The sequence below is a fragment of the Aquarana catesbeiana genome, linkage group LG04 (genome assembly GCF_042186555.1).
Source record: "Aquarana catesbeiana isolate 2022-GZ linkage group LG04, ASM4218655v1, whole genome shotgun sequence".
NCBI lineage: Eukaryota > Metazoa > Chordata > Amphibia > Anura > Ranidae > Aquarana > Aquarana catesbeiana.
The window spans coordinates 301,914,901-301,938,747 of NC_133327.1; the positions used below are offsets into that span (position 1 = coordinate 301,914,901).

A 23,847-nucleotide genomic window follows, 5' to 3' on the forward strand; every position below is an offset into this window, starting at 1 on the left:
GATATCATATTATTAATTATTTTTTTTCTCAGTTAAAATAAATGCTTGCAGGTCCAAGCCTTCTTTCTTGGGTTTTAAGTTTGTACTGAATCCTATTCTATTACTACTGCTTTTCCATGAAAGGGTTTGTTGTTTCCTGAAAATGCTAATAGTGCTTAGAATAATTCCTCATCGAGGTGACATAAAAGGAAAATATTATTCATGAAGTAACTAGTTAACTACCATGTTTAAAAACTGCAAGAGTAATTGAGTGAACAGCACATACATCTGCAGGATATTACGTTTTAAAGAAAAAAAAAAATGACAGGCAGAAACTGCTGTGTGAGCTATTTTTACCACAGAGCTAATGTTTTTAGAAACAAACATTCTGGACTACTAAGGTTTTTTTCCTCAGGCATGTAGAGAACTGAGTAGCGTGACAAATAATCTCCGAATCCTAGATGTGTGTGTGTTTAATATAAATCTCTCACTCTTATTCACAGCTCCTTATGAAATCTGCCCCGAGGACTATTTGATGTCTATGGTATGGAAAAGAACCCCAGCTGGAGACCTGGCATTCAATCGATGTCCTCTTAACGCTACTGGTAAACGCTCTTCTATTAAGAGATGTACACATTTATATATAACTAGATAAGTAATGATCAAACATGTTTATTTGTCTTCAATGCTGTTTGGAAGATCATGATTGAGCATTTCAAATAATCATTTACACAAATGGAATTTTAAGAAAATGGGATATATATTGTGCATCTCATTTCCCAATGTTATATAGCTAAATAGACTAATTTATGAGATTGCTTTTGTATGATTTCAGCATTGCTGCAGACTCTAACAGATATTTTCTGCATCCTGTGTGACTCATAGGCACCACTAGCAGACGCTGCTCGCTCAATCTTCATGGTGTAGCCTTCTGGGAACAGCCGAGCTTTGCAAGATGCATATCAGCTGAATACAGACACTTGCAGCTTTCAGTAGGTGCAAAGCCAGCTTTTGTCCTTGTTATGTTTATTTCCTATTATGTAGCTGAGCTGAAAATGTAACTCATTCATATCTAGTCAGAAATGTGGCTCTTGCATAGGAAAAATACAGCATTACATTCTGCACATGCACATTATTAGTGCCAATCCTTAATCACTGAAAAGTAATTTCAAATATTTCACTGGAAATGAACATGGATAATGAAGGTTTACTATATCAATTCTGCCAGTTAAGGTGTATTTCTGTTATAAGACCTACTGGCAGAACTTTTATAAGAGATTTACTTATTCCTCTTATTTCTCTTTATGCATATGTACAGTATATGTGTGTTCGTTTTCACCGTACTAAAAAGAGATAAGCAATTTAGTTTTCTGGATCAGCAAATCTGAAATTGTCTATGAAGGATCTTAATAATTCAAGTCATTGTATAGCTACTAGTAGTTAATTGCATTCAATTGGACTTGTTCTGTAATGTTGAAAATGTTTCATAGCTTCTCCAAATCATTCCTTTAATACTAATTGAAGTGAAGAAGTGTCTTGTAGAAGATAAAAAATGTCTTCAACATTGCAGAACAAGTCCAGTTGAAAGGAAAACGTACTAGACAAAATCTGACATTGCATATGTGAACCAGGTTCCTCTAATCCTCAAGTAAGTGTGCATTTTTGCATGATGAACAATAGTGGATCACGTGGATCAGATTTTTTAATGCTTTTTTTTTAGGAGTCTCTGCATTCGGATCCATGCACCCGCTTCTGTCCTTATGTCAGACTTTGACATGCGATTATGTCTGTGCTGACGCTGCATGTGAATCCACTTCTATTGGCTGCCTTCACATAGCTCCAAGTTGGATGAACATGCATCTGGCAGTGGCTCTGCATGGAGGATGGTACTAATCAGCCACCTGAATGGCCCCGTACAGTGTGCGAGACTTCAGTCTTTCCCTTTCAGCCAGTGTTTATATTGTGTATGTAATATGTGTACAGTATGTTAATATTTTATATAGCTTATTAGGCTTATTCAATAGGTAGAAAACATATGAAATGGCAGTAACCAACAGCAAGCAACCATATTTAGTGTACCATAGTAAAATGTGGAAAATATTTGCCCTATTAGTTATATAAATAATCATGGGCTGTCTAGATCTGAACCAGGCCTGGACTGACAACTCATGGGGCCCCCGGGCAATTGTAGATCATGGGGTCCCACGTGGCCCCTCCCACACTCAAGCTACACCCACATCTCTCTATTCTCTCTCTCTTTCTCTCTCTGTATTCCTTTCTCTCTCTTTTTCTCTCTCTCTCTTTCTCTTTCTCTCACTCTCTTTCACTCTCTCTCTCTCTCTCTCTCTCTCTCTCTCTCTCTCTCTCTCTCTCTCTCTGTATTCTTTTCTCTCTCTTTTTCTCCCTCTCTCTCTCTTTATGTATCTCTCCCTCTTTCTCCCTTATCTTCCTCTTCTATCTCTCACACTCGCTCTTTCTCTCTCTTCCTTATTCTGTATCTCTCTCTTTCTCTCTATTCCTTATTCTGTATTTCGCTCTCTTCCTTTTTCTATCCCCCCATCTCTTTCTCTCCCCCTCTATCTGGCTATCTCCTTCCCTCTTTCTATCCCTCATACTCTTTCTCTCTATTTCTCTCTCTCTCTGTCTCTCTCTACAGATGTGATGTGATGAGATGTAGATGAAGCTGTTGTAGCGGCAAGGGAGATAGAGAAGAGTATGTTAGTATCTGTTCCTCTTGGGTACTCACAGTGGCAAGGCACTTACTGTGGACTGCAGCGCCCAGTCAGTGAGCCATTGTCAGTAGTGATCAGTGCTTTGTGGCTCCCAGGGGTTAGGCTGGGCCTCTGTGTTGCCCCCCCAACTCAGGCATTTCCTGCCACATAGTCCCACGTCAGGCAGAAAAAGAGCTTTCCCTGGACACAGCGAAGAAAATGGACAAGCTCTTCATCAATGGACCCCTCATTGTAGTGAAGCCACGCACCCCAAGTGTGTACACAGCTCACCTCTGCACCCTCTGTCCACAACACACCTCTGCGTCCCTGTCCACAATTCACCTCTGTGTCCCTCTCCACAGCTTACCCCTACGTCCCAGTCCACAACCCACCTCTGCGTCCCAGTCCACAGCTCACTCCTGCATCCCAGTACACAGCCCACCTCTGTGTCCCTGTCCACAGCTCACCTCTGCATCCCTGTCCATAGATCACCTCCCTCTGCATCCCAGTCTACAGCTCACCTCTGTGTCCATGTGTATAGCTCACCTTTGTGTCCATGTCCACAGCTCACCTCTGTGTTCATATCCACAGCACTCACTTTTGCACAGTGGCGGCCCATCCATTAGGGGCACATGGGTGCCCCCCCATTAATGCATCCGGCCCCCTGAACTACATACAGGGCGCCAGGCTATGGATTCCAATGGGGGAATGTTTTTTTGAAGCTCGTGATTAGGAGTAAGAGAGTGGAGACCACAGCGGAAGCCATGGAGGAAGCCGCTGGAGGAGCGGGCACCAGAGCTGCTACCCACACTCCACCGCCCGCCACCTAAATGGGGTCTGCCTGCTGTGCTGGAGGACACCGGAGCCACTGCCCGCAGCCCGCCACCCACCACCCACCACCTAGATGGGGTAAGTGCCAGACCGCCGGATGCCCGGGGGGTAGTGCCGTGCTGCCGGACACCACTGCTTTTGCACCTAGCACCTCCTCTTCCTACACAGCTATCACCTTTACACCCAGTCCCCACCTATCCATAGCTGTCACCTCTGTCACCACAACTCACCCATGTGTCCGAATCCGCAGCTCACCTGTGCGTCCCTGTCCACAGCTCACCTCTGTGTCCCTGTCCACAGCTCACCCCTGCATCCCAGTCCACAGCTCACCTCTGCCTCCCTGTCCACAGTTCGCCTCTGGGTCCCTGTCCACAGCTCACCTCTACGTTCCAGTCCACAGATCATCCCTGCATCCCAGTCCACAACTTACCCCTGCATCCCTGTCCATAGCTCACCTCTGCATCCCTATCAACAGCTCACCTCTGAGTCCCTGTCCACAGCTCAACTCTGTGTCCCTGTCCACAGCTCACCTCTGCGTTACAGTGCACGGCTTACCCCTGCATTTCTGTCCACAGCTCACCTCTGTGTCCATGTTCATAGCTCACCATGTCTACCGCCCACCTACCCATCCTCCTTACAGCAGCTAGCACTGCTCTATTAGGCAGCAGCCAGCACAAGCACAGCACACAGCACACTTGCTGCTCTACTTCTCTTATACAGCAGCAGTGTGGAAAGCAACATGGCCGACAGACAGCATCGGCTCCCTGTCCCTGTCCACAGCTCATCCCTGAGTCCCAGTCCACAGCTCACCTCTGCCTCCCTGTCCACAGTTCACCCCTGTGTCCCTGTTCACCGCTCACCTCTGAGTCCCTGTCCACAGCTCAACTCTGTGTCCCTGTCCACAGCTCACCTCTGCGTTACAATTCATGGCTTACCCCTGCATTCCTGTCCACAGCTCACCTCTGTGTCCATGTTCATAGCTCACCTTTGCGTCCTTGTCTACCGCTCACCTCTGTTTCCATGTCCATAGCTCACCTATGTATCCATGTCCACAGCTCTCCCTTTTGCACCTAGCACCTCCTCTTCCTTCAAAGCTATTGCTTTTACACTCAGTCCCCACCCATCCATAGCTGTCACCTCTGCATCTAGAACCATCTCTAATACACAGTTGTCAATTTTGTACCCACCCCTTGACATCTACAATTCTCCTCCCTGAACTCGCCAGCCCTCAACAGCTCTCACTTTTGGTGCAGCACATAAAACGAATCTTCCTTCTAGGGCTTACTACCCATTCTCCTTACAGCAGCTAACACCACTCTATTAGACAGCAGCCAGCATGGGCACAGCACATTGGCTGCTTAATCTGTCTGATACAGCAGCAGTGTACAAGGCAACATGGCCGACAGGCAGTATCGGCTCCCTGTCCCTGTCCACAGCTCACCTCTGTGTCCCAGTCCATAGCTCTCCCTTGTGTCCTAGTCCATAGCTCACCTCTGTGTTCCTGTCCACAGCTCACCCCTGCATCCCAGTCCACAACTCACTGCTGTGTCTTAGTCCACAGCTCACCTTTGTGTCCTTGTCCACAGCTCACCCCTGCATCCCAGTCCACAACTCACCCCTGTGTCTCAGTCCACAGCTCACATCTTCCTCCCTGTCCACAGCTCACCTCTGTGTCCCTGTCCACAACTCACCCCCACGTTCCTGTCCACAGCTCACCCCTGCGTCCCAGTCCACAGCTCACATCTGCCTCCCTGTCCACAGCTCACCTATGCATCCCTGTCAACAGTGCACCTCTGTGTCCATGTTCAAAGCTCACCTCTGTGATCCTGTCCACAGCTCACCTCTACTTCCCAGTACACCGATCATCCCTGTATTCCTGTCCACAACTCACCCCTGTATCCCAGTTCACAGCTCACCTCTGTGTCTATGTTCACAGCCTACCTTTGCATCCCTGTCCACAGCTCACCTCTGTGACCATGTCCACAGCTCACCTCTGTGACCATGCCCATAGCTCACCTCAGCGTCCATGTCCACAGCTCTCACCTTTGCACCTAGCACCTCCTCTTTCTGTACAGCTATCACCTCTACACCCAGTCCCCACCCATCCATATCTGTCACCTCTACACCAAGAACCATCTCCAATACACAGCTGTCACTTTTGCACCAGCCCCTGATATCTACAGTTCTCATCTCTGAACTCACCAGCCCTCAACAGCTCTCACTTTTGGTGCTGCACACTCCAAAATGAATCTCCCTTCTAGGGCTTGCAACCCATTCTCCTTACAGCAGCTAACACTGCTCTATTAGGCAGCAGCCAGCATGGGCACAGCACACAGCACATTGTCTGCTCTACCTCTCTTATACAGCAGCAGTGTACATGGCAACTCGGCCTGCGGGCAGCATCGGCTCCCTGTCCCTGTCCACAGCTTACCTCTGTTTCCCTGTTCATAGCTCACCCCTGCGTCCCAGTCCACAACTCACCTCTGTGTCCCAGTTCACAACTCACCTCTGCCTCCCTTTCCACAGCTCACCTCTACGTCCCTCTCCACAGCTCACCTCTGCGTTCCTGTCCACATCTCACCTCTGCATCCCTGTCCACAGGTCACCTCTATGTCCCAGTCCACAGATCACCCATGCGTCCCTGTCCACAGATCACCCCTGCATCCCAGTTCACAGTTCACCTCTGTGTCCATGTTCAAAGCTTACATTTGAGTCCATATCCACAGCTCATCTCTGTGTCCATGTCCATAGCTCATCCATGTGTCCATGTCCACAGCTCTCACTTTTGCACCTAGCATCTCCTCTTCCTTCTCAGCTATTGCCTCTACACCCAGTCCCCACCCATCCATAGCTGTCACTTCTGCACCTAGAACCATCTCTAATACACAGCTGTCACTTTTGCACCCAGCCCCTGACGTCTACATTTCTCATTTCTGAATTCACCAGCCCTCAACAGCTCTCACTTTTGGTGCTTCACACTAGAAAACAAATCTCCCTTCTAGGGCTTACTACCCATCCTCCTTACAGCAGCTAACACCGCTCTATTAGGCAGCAGCCAGCACAGTGTCATGAACATGTCCTGGGTGCCTGCGCTTGCAGCTACCCTACCCCCATGTCTCAGGGGAGCTCTGCTGTGAGTTTTATCGGCAGGATGGAGGAGAATTAGGAGCACTTAGAACTGCACAACACCTGAAGCAGCCTAGGTGGGACGCCACTGAAATCTGGGACCCCAGCACCCCCCTAGACCATCCACATACACACCACCCCATTCCCATGTCACCCCGCTCCGTCTCACCTTGTCCCTTATAGGAAGTAGGAGTGAGTGAAGTCCAGGACAGGAGGCTCTCATGGGGCAGTGCCTGTATGAGTCCACCCCTGATCTGAACCTTAACTGAATGCAATTCACTTTGCTAAAGCACTATGTATTAAAAAATGTACCATTTTTCCAAAATTTTAAATTCTTTTTTTCTCAGTACTGCTGATCTCCTCAAGTCTGTTTCAGCCACTGTCCGTCTATGTGCAGTTGCATCATTGGATGGGTACAATGTGTGCTGGCATGGTTCTTTGCAGTCTCCACCCAATGCACATGTGACAGGATGGCAATACAGGAACACAACTGTTGTCACCCTATACCAGGAACTTCCTGAACAAGGACCTTCCTGGTAAGATCACCAGGTATTTTTGTAATGTAAGCCTTTTACCTAAAAAGATTGAAACCCTTTGAAATTACAAATATATACACATTCTTTTAGCAGCACTAAACCCTTCTTTTTGAATCTGTGAGCTTCAGTTAATGTTGAAGAATGTCAAGAATATTTTGGTTAAAATGAGAACAAAAGGTGTACTGAAGGTACAATTATGTCAGAAAAACTGAGTCTTAACTGTGTAAACCACCAAACATGGGAAGGAAAAGTTCCATGCTTCCTGAACAAAAAACAGTCCTGATTCCCCTAAGCATTCTCCTACAGTTTACTTGCTGAGTTTAGTCACAAGTGGTGGCCAAAAGACAGATGGTAAATAAAGAAAATGTTACAATGGTTTGTACATTTTGAGGCTTTTTTTCTGGGGCACTGGTCTACAAGTGCCATTATAGTTAAAAAAAAAAAAGGTCATGCTGTATTGAATGGCATCTGCAGCAGGCAGACACAGTGGGGTTGATATACTTAAACTAAAAAGTGCAACATCTGGTGCATCTCTGCAAAGAAAACAATCAGCTTCCATTTTTTTGGGAAAGCTGAATTGAACTAACTGAAATTAGAAGCTGATTGGCTACCATGCTGAGTGGCACCAATTTTTGTACTCAATTTTAGTAAATCAACATTAGAGTGTTTTTAAGTTTTTTTTCACTTTTCAGCCAAGTTGGAAAGATAACTACTTTATAATTGCAACAGGTTCTCATTCACATAGCAAAACTTAAAAAATAAATAGATGAAAAAATGCTGCTTACATTCTTACTTGCTCTTTTGTGAATACTCAGAAACGCAAGTTTCCACCTGCTATGTAATGTTAAGGAGGGGACTAACCTCATATGTGGTGTGCTGGCAGATCTTATCATCAGATGTAAACTAGATTTAAGCATTGTCTATCCTTACAAAGGGTAAAAGATCTTAAGGCTTAGATTCTACATTGTATGGCAATGACAGGAAACTCATCCTATCCCCTTTTTTGTCACTCCACTTTTACTTTGAAATTGTTTGGAGTAGCTTGCAGTCTGCCCAAAAGCCCCCTGCAACTAAACAGCTAGTATGGTAACATTATTTTAACATTATTTTTAGGTTAATGGGAACACATACCAAACATAAAGTGGTGATTTCCATAATTTGACAGTATAACTACACTTAAAGGCACCATAAGCCTTACTGACTATATGGCAATATCTGCATGAAACAGTAAAAGTGAATTCTAAACTGTTTTGGGCTGAAGGCCTCATTTACATGGAGGCACAGACTTCTACATTTGATGAAGTGTTTGGTATGCACTCAAAGTTGCATACAGTTTTGTTTTTTTTCTTTTCTCTCCCCCTCTCCCTCCCCTTCCTTCCCTATTCCTCTCTCCCATCCTTTCTATCTTATCTCCCTTCTCTACTTTTTCTCCCATTTATACCCATAGCCAAAAACTGAACTTCTAACTTAGCATGCCTAAACCACAAGTTGAAAGCTCCTTTTGCAGAAATGCACGTTTATTTAGACATGTCGACTTTATGTGCTTATACCTTCTTATTGCTGTTATATAACTTGATTATATCAGAAGAGTGTCCACTTGGACCATACCCTATAACTGTTATATACTTGATTATATCATAAGAATGTCCACTTGGACTATCCCCTATAAACTGTAATTTGTATTTTCAATAAAAGCATTTATGAAAAAAAAGTAGCATACAGCCACGCCTGGAAGCCTGTTAAAAATCAATGACACTTCAACAGACTCAGTGGCTATAGGGATCTGTGCACACATCTATGTATGCACTTGCATACAGGTATGGTTGAGAGGCCTTTAATTGCAGTCCATCTGTGTCTAGCGCTGTTCATTCACATGTGTATGACACTAAATGCTCAGATGTGGGTAAAGGTCCTTACAGGTGCTGTAGCTGTCAGACTTTTATTGCGTTTTCTTCATTTATACAGCCTTCTGAGTGTGGCTGTATGCTATTCTGGATGCAAAACAAACACCTCTTCCTAGAGTATGGATCTATGTGCCCCTGCACGAAAGAACCCTAAAACAGAAAAAAAGAGGAAAAAGCAATATACTGTATATATACATATCTACAATGTTGTGAAAGTATTTGTCCCCTTTCTGATTTTTTATTTTTTTGCATATTTGTCACACTTAAATGACTCAGATCATCAAACAAATTTTATTATTACACAAAGATAACCCGAGTAAATACAGTTTGAGCCAACATCCATGGGAAAAAAATCCATGGATTTTGTTGTCGGAATGTCCGATCAATGTCCGATCGTGTGTACAGGGCATTAGGGATAATCAAGATGTTTTTTGGTAAATGTGAAATGAGCCTTTGGGGGTTATTTACGAAAGGCAAATCCACTTTGCACTACAAGTGCACTGGAAGTGCACCTGAAAGTACACATGGAGGTGCAGTCACTGTAAATCTGAGGGGTAGATCTGAAATGAGGGGAAGCTTTTCTGGTTTTATCATCCAAGCATGTGCAAGCTAAAATGCTGTTTTTTATTTTCCCTGCATGTCCCCCTCGGATCTACAGTGACTGCACTTCCCAGTGCACTTTCAAGTAGTGCAAAGTGGATTTGCCTTTTGTTCTTTTTGGTCAGCAGTAAAAGAACCGGGGGGGGAGGGGCCTCTCTAAGTGTAGTATTAAAACAGTAACATTTATTGCACAAGATTAAAAACACTTACAATATACAAATGGGAGTCATGCTCATCATAAGTATTTAGTCCTGACAGTTCAACTGCATCCCACAGGCTGCTCACACGATCCGGGTAGCTGGGAAAGGTTCTGGTGTGATGTTGTGCTGAATAGCTGTACATTCAGGAAAACCAGGAAGTAGTCAGCTCCATGCTGACCAGTTTGAACCGGAAGCGGAAATGATGTCACCAGCACAGGGCGGGAGGAAGGGGTCAGGACTGTCTTTGCGGAATGAAAATCATTTCTACTTCCGGTTCAAGCTGGTCAGCATGGAGCTCACTACTCACTAGAGCCTTTCCCAGCTACCCGGATCGTGTGAGGTGCCTGTGGGACACAGCAGAACTGCCAGGACTACATACTTATGATGAGCATGACTCCCACTTATATCTTGTAAGTGTTTTTAATCTTGTGCAATAAATGTTACTGTTTTAATACTAAAATTATAAGGGCACCCCCCTTGTTTCTTTTATATGTTTTGCAGAGCTGGTGGACACACTCTGAGGATGGCTGCATCTTTTTAAATCACCCCCTTACTGTGGTTCAACTTTGTTTTTACCTAAAGACTGACTAATCAAATGTACATTATTACAAACAAAGGGCATTGCCTTCTGGAGCGCCAGATACCCAATCTACCTTCACTTGAATTTTGGTCGGCAGTGGCTTTGGCCTTGGAACTCTCCCATGGATGCCATTTTTGCCCAGTCTCTTTCTTATTGTTGAATCATGAACACTGATCTTACCTGAGGCAAGTAAGGCCTGCAGTTCTTTAGATGTTGTTCTGGGTTCTTTTATCGCCTCCTGGATAAGTGGTCATCATGCTCTTGGAGTGATTTTTGTAGGCCGGCTATTCCTGGGAAGGTTCACCACTGTTCCAAGTTATCTTCATTTTGTGGCTAATGGCTCTCCCTGTGGTTTACTGGAGTTCCAAAGCCTAAGAAATGGCTCTGAAACCCTTCCTAGACCGATACATGTACATTACTTTGTTTCTAATCTGTTCTTGAATTTTTTTAGATTGTGGCATGATGTGTGGCTTTTTGTGATCTGTTAGCGTGTCAGACAGCTTCTATTTATGTAATTTCTTGATTCAACAGGTCTGGCAGTAATCAGGCCTGGGTGTGGCAAGTGAAATTTAACTCAGCTTTCCAAAAAATTTGGTTGATCACAATTCATTCATGATTCAACATGGAAGGGGGCAATTACTTTTTCACATAGGGCCAGGCAAGTTTCAACAGCTTTTTTCCCTTAATAAATTAAATAATAATTTTAAAACTGCATCTTGAATTTACTCGGGTTATCTTTGTGTAATATTAAAATTTGTTTGATGATCTGAATCATTAAAATGTGAGAAATATGCAAAAACATAAAAAATTAGGAAGGGGGCAAATACTTTTTCACAGCACTGTATATACAGTATATATATATGAAAAACAGTGCCCTCTGAAACTGACAGGCATGTGCTCAGTGCAATAATGTCTTAACCTGAATTGTAAAACTATAAAATGGCAGAGAAGCTAAACCTAGTGTATGTATATTTGACTATTTGACGTAAGTTCCTAAATCTTTATTCATTACTAGACATGTGCATTCATTTTCGTCCAAATGCATTTTCGTCCGAATTACAGGTATTTTCCTTATCGTTTTAACAAACGATAACGAAAGAGCAGGATATGAAAACTGAAAGATCCGACATAAACAAATGCTTTATTTTCGTTTTCGTTGTGACAATTCGATGTAGATAGGAGATTCAACATGACGCTGACAATAACAATCTGTGTCTATCGAACCTGTGGTCAAATGTGCCTAACTTTAACTCTATTAGTCCAAGATTATTCTACATAGAGAGAAAAGATTCGACATAGAGAGAAAAGATCGCTGCTGGAATTTGGTGGGGGAAATAAAATTAAATAATGATGATGATGAATGTTATTGGCCGATTGTAACCAAAGAGGAGGGGCAGTAAAATTGCTAGAACTAAGTACACACGTACAGCCAACTTACTTTCACTTACGATTTGCTAGCAGAGAGAGAAAGACACACACACTGAATCATTTCAGAAGACAGTCAATCTTAATTGGTCCGTTTGCCAGAGAACCTGAATTATTTAGCAATTAAGCATAAGGACAGCACCAGAACAATAGTGAAGCAAGCTACAGTTCAACTTAACTTTTTCATAATCTGCTGCTATTGTGTTAGTGTTGTGAACTTGATAGTGATACTAGTGTTGCTAGTGTTGTGATAGCCTCAGAGGCTGCCCGTGTTGTGGAAGGGGATTTATTATTATAGATTCTATATTATAATGCCATATCAATATCTGACACAATGGCGGATGCCGTGCCCGCCATTGCACTTGGAGATTGAGAAACGAATGTGAAAGTTGGCTGACTGTTGGGGTAGAGTAGACCATTCAACATGAACGACGAAGATTCGACAAAGCAACGAAAAACATACAAACCTTGAATCTTTGGCCTATGGTGTCTGTCGAAAGTTCTAAGAAGATTCGATGAGCAGCTAAACTGTACGACGCTGTAATCGTACATTTCTGGTCAAATGCATCCACCCATAGGCTATAGAAAAATTCTAATGTTGGTTGACTAATTCTACTACAGGTAGCTTGTAGGTGGAAAATTCGACCGGAAATGTACAATTGCGGCGTCGTACAGTTTCACTGCTATGTCGAATCTTCTTTGAACATTCGACAGACACCATGAGCCCTCAATGACAGATTCGGCCTTAATTAATTTGGATTTTTTGGACGAATGCAATTTTTAACGAAAAACGAAATACATAAAAATGAATTTTGGGAGTAACTAAATAAATTTATTTTTCAGACAAAAACGAAATTCCGAAACAAAATATTTCAGTGTGCACATGTCTATTCATTACTAAACAAAAAGAAATGTTTATCCAGTAAGAAAAAATTGAGTACCGCCTGTGATACTTTTTTCGTTTGCAATAACTTATCATTTTTCATGGACAAGCTTGCGGGGTGTGTCCCCATTTTCAAGGTCCAAGCAGTACTGATTCACAAAAGTTTTAGCAGAAGATAAAATGTTAAAAAAAAGAAAAAATCTCTAAAAAAAATCTCTTTCCCTCAGAGATTTTTTTTTGTTTTGTTTTGTTTTGTTTTAACATTTTACCTTCTGCTGAAACTTTTGTAAATCAGTACTTGAAACCTTGAAAATGGGGACACACCCCAAAAGCTTGTCCATGAAAAATGATATGTTAGTGCAAATAAAAAAAGTATCATGGACAGTACTCAATTTTCTCTGTCACAATTGCACTAACACGGCTTCAATCACCTCCAGTAGGAAAAAAATACTAAAAATACAAATGTCTACAAATAATATAGCATATACAACTTAGACAATTTTTTTTATCATATTCATAATGTTTGTGTTATGCATTGTTCGTAAAAAATGTAAACATATGCTGTCTTTTTAACTGATCTAGATTAAAGAACATCTTGCTAAGGGACAAAGAACACTGGCAGGAGAAGGAATGTCTCAGGTGACCAAAACACTGCTCGATTTAACTCAAAGGAAGCATTTTTATGCAGGAGATCTACTGATCTCGGTGGAAATCCTCAGAAATGTCACAGACACTTTCAAAAGAGCAAGTTATATCCCCGCATCTGATGGAGTACAGGTAAAAAAAAAGAAAAACAATCATATCAGACTATCTATCTATCTATCTATCTATCTATCTATCTATCTATCTATCTATCTATCTATCTATTATCTATCTATCTATCTATCTATCTATCTATCTATCTATCTATCTATCTATCTATCTATCTATCTATCGATCGTATCTATCTTTCTGCCTGTCTGTCTGTTATTTCTATGTATACCCAAAATCATCAGTAGACAAAGATAGTAAATTATAATATGAAAGCATTTTCAGAAAACTTCATGCTGTGCTTCACTGCAGTAAAACTGAAAGGTTAATTTACTAAAAGAATACTTTTAGGCCTCATGCACACTGGGTATTTAGACCCTGTGTGTTAAATCCCATACAGGTGCAGTGTCCAACTCCCAGCCAATTGTCTTTCAAATATATGATGGTCTGAAATGTGTGATGGCTGGACGCTGTACTGATTGGTACATTTAGGGCTGTATGAGTTCAGGAACGTATGCTTGGAACAGCCCTAAACATGAGTACCACACAGTACAGCATCCAGCCGCATCCAGCTGTCACATATTTTAGGCTTTGATAGGTGGCTGACAGTTGAACCTGTGAATCCTGGGCACATGAAAGATGATGGAGCTACAGTGGCTTAAATAAGTATTCATTATCAATGTATAATTATCAAAATATTGAAACTTAAATAAGTATTCATACTCCGTGAAATGTTCCACATTTTGTCATGTTACAACCAAAAAAGTAAATGTATTTTATTGGGATTTTATGTGATAGACCAACACAAAGAGGCACATAATTGTGAAATGGAAGGAAAATGATAAATGGTTTTCAATTTTTTTTTACAAATAAATATCTGAAAAGTGTGGTGTGCATTTGTATTCAGCCCCCTTTACTCTGATACACCTAACTAAAATCTAGTAGAACCAATTGCCTTCAGAAGTCACCAGTGTGTAATTTAATCTCAGTATAAATACAGCTTTTCTGTGAAGCTCTCAGAGGTTTGTTAGAGAACCTTAGTGAACAAACAGCATAATAAAGGCCAAGGAACATACCAGACAGGTCAGGGATAAAGTTGTGGAGAAGTTTAAAGCAGGGTTAGGTGCTAATAAAATATCCCAAGCTTTGAACATCTAACAGAGCATCCATCATCCAAAAATGGGAAAGAGTATGGCACAACTGCAAACCTATATAGACATGTCTGTCCACCTAAACTGACAGGCCAAGCAAGGAGAGCATTAAGAGAAGCAGCCAAGAGGCCCATGGTAACTCTGACGAGATCCACAGCTCAGGTGGGAGAATCTGTCCACAGGACAACCATTAGTCGTGCACGCCACAAATCTGGCCTGTATAGAAGAGTGGCAAGAAGAAAGCCATTGTTGAAAGAAAGCCATAAGAAGTCCTGTTTGCAGTTTGCAAGAAGTCATGTGGGGGACACAGCAAACATGTGGAAGGAGGTGCTCTGGTCAAATTTAACATTTTGACTTAAAAACAAAATGTTATGTGTGTCAGGAAAAACAACACTGCACATCACCCTGAACACACCATCTCCACCGTGAAACATGGTGGTGGCAGCATCATATTGTGGGGATACTTTTCTTCAGAAGGGACAGGGAAGCTGGTCAGAGTAGATGGGAAGATGGATGGAGCCAAATACTGGGCAATCTTAGAAGAAAACCTGTTAGGGTCTGCAAAAGACTGGGGCGGAGGTTAGCCTTCCAGCAGGACAACGACCCTAAACATACAGACAGAGCTACAATAGAATGGTTTAGATCAAAGCATATTCATGTGTTAGAATTGTCCAGGCAAAGTCCAGACCTAAATCCAACTGAGAATCTGTGGCAAGACTTGAAAATTTCTGTTCACAGATGCTCTCCATCCAATCTGACAGAGCCTGAGCTATTTAACAAAGAAGAATGGCCAAAAATGTCACTTTCTAGATGTGAAAAGCTGGTAGAGACATCCCCAAATAGACTTGCAGCTGTGATTGCAGGGAAAGGGGGTTCTACAAAGTATTGACTCAGGGGGGCTGAATGCAAATGCACACTACACTTTTCACATATTTATTTGTAAAAAAAAATGAAAAACATTTATAATTTCCCTTCAACTTTACAATTATGTGCCCCTTTGTGTTGGTCTATCACATAAAATCCCAATAACATACATTTAGGTTTTTGGTTGTAACATGACAAAGAGATAGATACGTAGATAGATAGATTTACTGCAGGATCACTAGTACAAGTAACTTAAACAAAGCAAAATGAAAATGGATTTCCATTTCACTTTGATCACTCAATAAATATAATTATATATATTGACACCAATATCAAGTATACTTTAATGTCATCAAGCATAATATCTAATCCTGATCTGTGCATACTTGTCTGAATGTTATGCAATGTTAGTTCTCTATTAACAGATGCTATGAGACCTTTAAGAGCATCTTAGTTAGTTTGCAACAGATGCTTTGTGGTTCTTTGAAATTGTTAGTATCTTACAAGTAACAGAAATAGGAATGGAGATATCAAGGGATCTGTAAACTAGAAGCGTGAAAAAGCTAAAATCTTAACATTGTCCCTTTGAAAGGAATATAGGAAAACATTCCCAGGGGCTGGAGGATTGAATACATACTTTCACATAATGCAGGTGTTTAAGATCATGAGACTTACATGTGCTAAAGCATTGTTAAGCCATTAAAAAAGTAATATATTGAATTGCCATTCCATGTTAGTACACTTCAGGTTACATTATATTAGCTGTTAAATGATGCATTTAGCCTTCAGTCTGGTTAGAGATTCAGTATGGGCAAATGTCAACTTTCCCTCATCCTGTACATTCTGGCTGTTCTCCAAATTAGGCCCAAAAAGTATTCAGTGATTTATTATGTGACATCTGAACAGTGCTTACTTGTTCAACACTAATTCTGCCAACATAAATAGAGAAAATGTGTGCAACTTATTTTCAAATATGCTAATTAGACCATAGCACGTACTGTATTGATTATGCCGTTAAATATTCCAGGACCTTATAAATACGCTTGTTGTAAACATAGATTTGAATTGCTAATAGTGATACAGCATTGTACTCAATTTCTTCCTTTTTTTACATGAGCTATGGGAAATACATAAAACGGGGTTATGATAAAATCCATAGAAAACTAGTTTTCTTGGAGCAAAACTGGAATAGATGCCAACTGTCCCAGATTTCCTGGATCTAGATGCTCTGTCCCAGTGCTGCTGTGTCGCAGGCTACATCCTGAGATCACAATATTTACCTTGACTTGTTGAGCATGAACAGTAACTCAAAAAAAACAGTATATTAATGAGTGAATTGCTGCTGCAAATGAGCAATTCCCACAAATTAGGGACAGGACTGACCAGAAAATGGGTGCACTCTGCCCATAAGAAGGGCTTGATATGAGTGGTGGGCAGGAATGACAGTGTCCTGGGGACTGAGATAAAGATGTTGGCAAGTATGCTCTGGCCTTTTATGAACAATAAAGTAAATGCTAATACCTAAAGAAGTGTTGCCTCATCTTTTTATTTATTTTTTGTTAAAAAGTATATGTTTAGCCACAACTTTTCTTTTTTATTAACTTAGGGGTAGAACCTCTGTTTTACCTGCTCTGTTTCTCTCAGTTACTATTGTTACTTGAGCAGAAAGTGACCTTTGAGACCTTTTACGTTCTGAGGTGCATATGACCCAGTTACAACAAGTAAAGTGTTGGTAAACTTTGCAATAGGAACATTTTAAAATAGTCAACAGGGGTAAGGCAAACGTACCATATGTTTTTTTTCTGGTCATAGCTTTAGAATCATTACTGGTGTAGATGGTATTTAAAAAAAACTGAAAGGGCTCCCCATAGTTTCCAAAACAAAAACATTTAGGTTGGAGGTAGGCTTACTGGCTTTTAAATGTTCTATTTTTTATTTAACCAGTTCCCGACCAGCGCACGCGCATGTACGTCGGCAGAATGGCACGCTGGGCAAATGGGCGTACCCGTACGTCTCTTTAAATTTGCCGCTGTGAAATTGCGTGCGCACCACCGGCGGTGTGCGTGCCGGCCAGGAGCCCCACGAGTCGGGTCGCGGGATCCGCAGACTCGATCGCCGCGGGGATATCCACAATCGCCTCATGAAGAGGAAGAACGGGGAGATGCTAATGTAAACAAGCATCTCCCCGTTCTGCTTAGTGACAGTGTCACTGATCTCTGCTCCCTGTGATCGGGAGCAGAGATCAGTGATGTGTCACACGTAGCCACACCCCCCCACAGTTAGAACCCCCCCAGGACATACTTAACCCTTACACTGCCTCCTAGTGGTTAATCCCTTCACTGCCAGTGTAATTTACACAGGGATCAGTGCATTTGTATAGCACTGATGGCTGAATAAATGACAATGTTCCCAAAAAATGTGTCAAAAATGTCCGATGTGTCCGCCATAATGTCGTAGTCATGATAAAAATCGCTGATCGCCGCCATTAATAGTAAAAAAAATTATCAATAAAAATTACATAAAATTATCCCCTATTTTCCCCTATTTTGTAGACGCTATAACTTTTGCACAAACCAATCAATAAATGCTTATTGTGATTTTTTTTTTACCAAAAATATGTAGAAGAATATGTATCGGCCTAAACTGAGGAAAGAAAATGATTTTTTTTTTAATATTTATTATAGCAAAAAGTAAAAATAATTTTTTTTTTTTCAAAATTGTCGCTATTTTTTTGTTTATAGCGCAAAAAATAAAAACCACAGAGGTGATCAAATACCACCAAAAGAAAGCTCTATTTGTGGGAAAAAAAGGACATCAATTTTGTTTGAGAGCCATGTCGCACGACCGCGCAATTGTCAGTTAAAGCGATGCAGTGCCGAATCGCAAAAAAGGCACTGGTCAGGAAGGGGGTAAATTCTTCCGGGGCTGAAGTGGTTAAAGAAAAACACTTAGACAAAAGGGCAGAGGGATTTTTATTATTATACAAACCATGTATTATTGATGTCTGATAAATATATACTATTGCATAATACAGTTTATATTCTAGATCTATTTGCATAACACATAATTTTTTGCTTTTAGAACTTCTTCCAAATAGTAAGTAACATCTTGGATGAAGAAAACAAAGAAAAGTGGGAAGATGCACAACAGGTAAGATAGATCTTACTGTTGAAGACTTGAACTTTATTTAATGGTATGGTGCCTTTAAGATAAGCTATACATGAAGGATTGTTCTGAATGCAAACATCTTTTAGCTTGATTCAACATTGTTCTCATGCTCATAGTTAATAATGTTATCTGGTTTATCTACTTTAAAAAAAAAAAATATGATGTAATCCAGTTATTTAAAATAATGAAGGCTTTAGATGCAACCTAGCATGTCATCGCTATTTACTAATTTCTCACAGATATACATACAGCTAATGCATTAACATAGTTTTTAGGTGATCTTTTTTGCAGTTGATTCCAGTGTATAAGGATGTATTACAAAATTACATTCTGAAGACTTAAAATGTAATGCTGGTTAGGTGAACAAAGTCCCTGCTGTGACTAGGCGGTGAGACAAAAAGCAAAACCAAAAGTATGCCACCTACTACAGACAGTCAAAAAGAAACTGGCAACCTTTGAGTGCCATTTGAAATGAAATCTGACACCAACTGGAATCCTAGGAGACAAAGAAAAGAAGCAGAGTATATTGTTTTGTTTAGGGATGTTTACCATACATTAACTTTTTTAAACTGTTGGCTTTATTTAATTGCACAATACTTTGGCAACTAATGGAATATCAGTTTGTCTCGTCAATGCAGTTAGCCTAATGGAAGTTGACTCATGCTTCAAATTCAAGGATTTACTCATATCATAGCACTTTGGTTCAGTATAACAAACTGAATTATGCTTTCCATAAAAGACAGTACATCACTGTTTTATTATGTACATCTACCCGGTACAGGAATTTTCCTCCTTTTTGCTACCATGGGCTCTTTGTATGTTTTGCTTCCTAGTTTACATGATACTTTTCTTTAGGTTCTGTAGTTTGGAAGATGGAATTTACAGGCTTTTCCACCAATCCCTAAATACTAGGATCTCATGTATAACTACATACAGGTCAATACTGTGATCGTCAAACTCCTACATTACTACTAAAAGTTTAGACTTACATCTTACTGTTCTGTCATAAAGTACTGCTGTGGAGACCAAGGGATAACTCTGGTTAGCAACAAAGTAGAGAGTGGAACCCAAATACAGCTTAAATGGTATCAGGAACCTGCATGATCTTTGAAGCTCGTGTTTATGGATTTATGGCATTTTTTATAACTCCAATGGAATCCAGTTGTCAACTAGAAATCATCATATCTTAAATGGAATCTAACAACCTGTTTGGAAGAAATCATGGCATATGGAAATATTGATTTATGGTGTTTTTCCCAGACCTGAGCCTACCAGGACACAGTGGCTACCAGGTTTTTTCAACACATCCCTTTTTAATGTGTAAATTCAGCAGATACAACTTTCTTGTACACCTTTTAAAACCAAAAAAAATGGGGAATCGGGAAGATATTGGGAGTTGTCTACAAACCAGTCTTCAAAACTTTCCGCCTTACAGATGTTTGCAAGGGAATGTATATATTTTTGTGCCACCAGTTTCTTACAAATCTGTAACACTATTCATTGTGGAAAGACAAGTTGTCAATTTGCACCCTTGGAACCAATGATTGAAAAATCCTATTGTTCATATTCACCTGCTGTGACCTCTACTACTTGGTTTCATGAAAGTCTTTCTATATGCATAAATAGAATGAGCCACTTAGGCATCTAGCTGTCTGACTAAAACATCCATTAACATTCCTGGATGGATGCAGTTAGCAAACTGGCTGCTATATTACAATATTTAAAAAAAGGAAAAAAATCCCTAACTTTGTGTATATACTATTTGAGTAAATTAAAGTGACAATTTAGCTCATTATATGTGGAAAAAAATAAATGCTTGAACATGTAACATGATAGAACTTTCAAATAATCCTAACACCAAGACATGATTGACAGATTCTGAAGGTTCTTTAAGCACCGGCGAGTATTTGTAAAGGTAATCTAGGAGGGTAGAAATATGTAAGCTGCCATACTTATTTTTTAATGCACAGGGGCCAGAGCTGTCACTTTTATACAACCATCGCTAGCAAGTAATCAACCTGTAACAAGCAAGCAGACGAGTTATTAAAATTTAGAGGCTTCAAAATTTCCACTCTTGCTCTGGCAGTAACACTATAATTAGGATGACAGTTCAGAAGTCTATACCTTTTAAAAGCAAGTAAGAAGCGATCTTCATTACTTCTAGCCTTAAAGGCTCACTTTAGATTGAACGCCTGGTTCCTGACTGAAGATGTCTTGATAGTATATTTTTAAAACATATATATTTATGAGGGCAGAGAATTACCTTCAGGGTACATGTACACAGTATTATACTCAAGAAAAAAATATAATGTGCAATTACTGTCAGATCAATGACCCTATAACAGTGGAGTTAGAATCATACACTGACACTCACTTAAATTTTGTAGCAAACAAAATAAGGAATGGCACTATACATTTTGCACATCATAAAACCTGTGATCAGGTATGTGTATATGGTGGATAATAAATACAACCTCTTCACTATAGGTAAAAGTATTTTTGTTCCACCTATAAGTATAGGATTTTAAACCAATGTGGATTTTTTTTTATCTAGAATGACATGATCACTACTTAAAAAAAATTGAAAAGCTGAGATGCTGCATATTTACCCAATTACAAGCTTACTTTATTTTCCAACGTACAGTAAAAAATATATTCATTGTAAATGACGGCAGTAATACAAGCACTGGCACTTTTTTGCTTGGTTTCTTAAAGCTAAGCTTTAGGAGATAAGGATAAATTCCATGTGTAGATATTGTATACAAAGTTACAATAGTCCAGTTTGCACAAATGTAACTATGTTTATACTATACCTGACTGATGACCCTGGAAGCTGGAAATCACTGAAATAACCACTGCTACTCCAAGGATCTTCAATTACTTCTAGGTCCTTCGCTGAGTGGCTGCCCTGCTGCATTTTTAACAAAGGAAGCTTTGTTGGGCATGGGAACCATTCAGAGAATGCAAAGCATTTTCTGAGTGGAAAAGGTGGAAAGGTGGGGTGGTGATGTCTTGGAGTATCTAGGATCACTGACAGGAGGATTATCAGGTTAACTAGCAGCCACCATGGCTTGAGATATGCTTTATTAAAGATATCTTTTTAGACTGGTGTTGTGTGCTTCCCACATTTTTTAAACACCAGTTGTCCTTTAAAGTTAACCTGCCAGTTGGCGAATTAAAATAGCAGAATATTTTCATGCATGTGGCTGGATGATTGTAAACACATTCACATTATTATTTACTAAACTAAAGTAAAAAGTGACTTTAAAAATTGAAGATTGACTTTGCTAAATGAACAGTCTTTACTCCTTTAGTAAATCAACCACTGTGTGCCTTGTGACATAAATTTGATCTAGAGAAGTGGCAGCTAGTGCAAGGTACTCAAATTACTTTACAAAAAGATCATTAAACTTTTGATTTCTTACTATGCCACCTCCGATAACTCACTGATGCATTTACAATATATTTTATTTATCACTGTCTGATGGAAAATAAAATGATGAGCTTTGTTTGCTTACAGTAATGTAAAGATAAGATGATTTTATACAGTTTTTAAATGCATAAAGCTTCATTAATAATGAATCTCAGTAGTTGAAATGTGCATTAGGCTGGAATGATGTCAATTCATAGGTAGCAATATCAATATAATATTAATCTCACTATGCCCCAACTAATTCCATCTAGCTTGTCCACAAATAACCTAGCTGCATTAAAATTGCTTAGCACAGGATGAATATTAAGTAACTATTCACAGAAGATTTATTGAGCACATTTGAAATAATCCTTAATTCATGTTTTAACCATTATATTGCTCAAATAGTCTTGTATACAATGAAATCTTTGGCTATGCCTATGTTTGTTAAGGCTCAGCAAAGACAAATTATTGAAACAAGGGATGAATGGATCGAAATTACCATATACTGTATATGTTTAAGTTTTATGAATCCTGTTAGAGAAAATTCTACCTGTTTAATGTGGCAGCTATATTGATAATAAATGGCCAATATGTATAAAAAAAGAAGATAGTGTAGATGGCAAAGCCGTTGCCTGAGTGTATGAGTCAGCTTTAAGGCATCCTGTGTTGTCATGGAAACAGGCATGTGTACTGCGGTGGAAAGGGTTGCTTTGTTGTTCCCAATACAATTATTTTGCAGGATTAGAAAAAGAAAGAGGAAAAAAAAAAGATTGTTAACAACAGTGTACATTCTACATGTTCAGAATGGTAACACTCTGTACTAAAAGATACAAGTGTTATCACTGCAAAGTGTGCCTTTGCTTCTAGTATTTGCTTGTATGTTTTTCAACAGAAATGTTAGCTTCCTGTCTGAGAAAAATAGACTAGGTTTTATGGAGTGCAGCTGCAGAGGATAGAACAACCCTTTCAAATTAATTGCCGGAGCAACAAACCAGCAATTACGGTTTATATATGGATCGGATGTATGGCAGCACCCAATTTCCCGCAAAACTGCAGTAATGCAGCTGTTCATGTTGAAACATAGAAATTTTCAATGAACTAGAATCTACAAGTAAGTTGTCTAAATATCCAATACATCAAATATATTTTCCTCATTTACATAAGGGTTAATCATGCAGGATATAGGTGTATATGAGAGGACATTATGAATGTGCAAAGCCTGTAGCAACCATGTTTTGATGAACTGCAGTCAAACCAGTGGAAGGTAAGGCTTGGCCACAGGTTACTAAATTTTACCAATTGCTTTACCTTAAAGGGTGAGTCCAGCCAAAAACTATATTTTTAATTTCAGATACTTTGGGGAAGGATTAGAATCTCTTTCTGTTCTTAACAGCTGTCTAGGATTTCCCCTCACTTTCTGTACCGGTAATAATCATTTAACTAGACAAGGCAAACTTTAAAACAAGGGCACAGACATAAATAAACATCTGATAGACATTTTAGCCTTCCAGACTTTACCTAAAAAGTGTCTTTACACATGTCTGTGCTTTTATTGGAGAGTTCATTTTATGTCAGGTAGAAAGTTCTCAGCAGCACAGGAAGCAAAGGTGATAATTTCAATGGAGCTCCAGATAGCAGTTAAAGTGGTGTTCCGGCCGAAATTATACTTTTTAAATAAAAATACCCCTATAATACACAAGCTTAATGTATTCTAGTAAAGTTAG

General features: G+C 40.1%; 1 protein-coding gene across 4 annotated transcripts in view; it reads left to right on the plus strand.

Annotated features, from left to right (window-relative positions):
- The window catches only part of ADGRB3 (adhesion G protein-coupled receptor B3), a 1,384,867-nt gene that overhangs the window by 789,153 nt on the left and 571,867 nt on the right, over positions 1-23,847 (plus strand). For all 4 annotated transcript variants that reach the window (XM_073626736.1, XM_073626734.1, XM_073626737.1 and 1 more), the window contains 4 exons: positions 483-584; positions 865-971; positions 13,358-13,552; positions 18,622-18,690. In XM_073626736.1, coding sequence (XP_073482837.1) covers positions 483-584; positions 865-971; positions 13,358-13,552; positions 18,622-18,690 — 473 coding nt within the window. The remainder of the gene's footprint in view (positions 1-482; positions 585-864; positions 972-13,357; positions 13,553-18,621; positions 18,691-23,847) is intronic.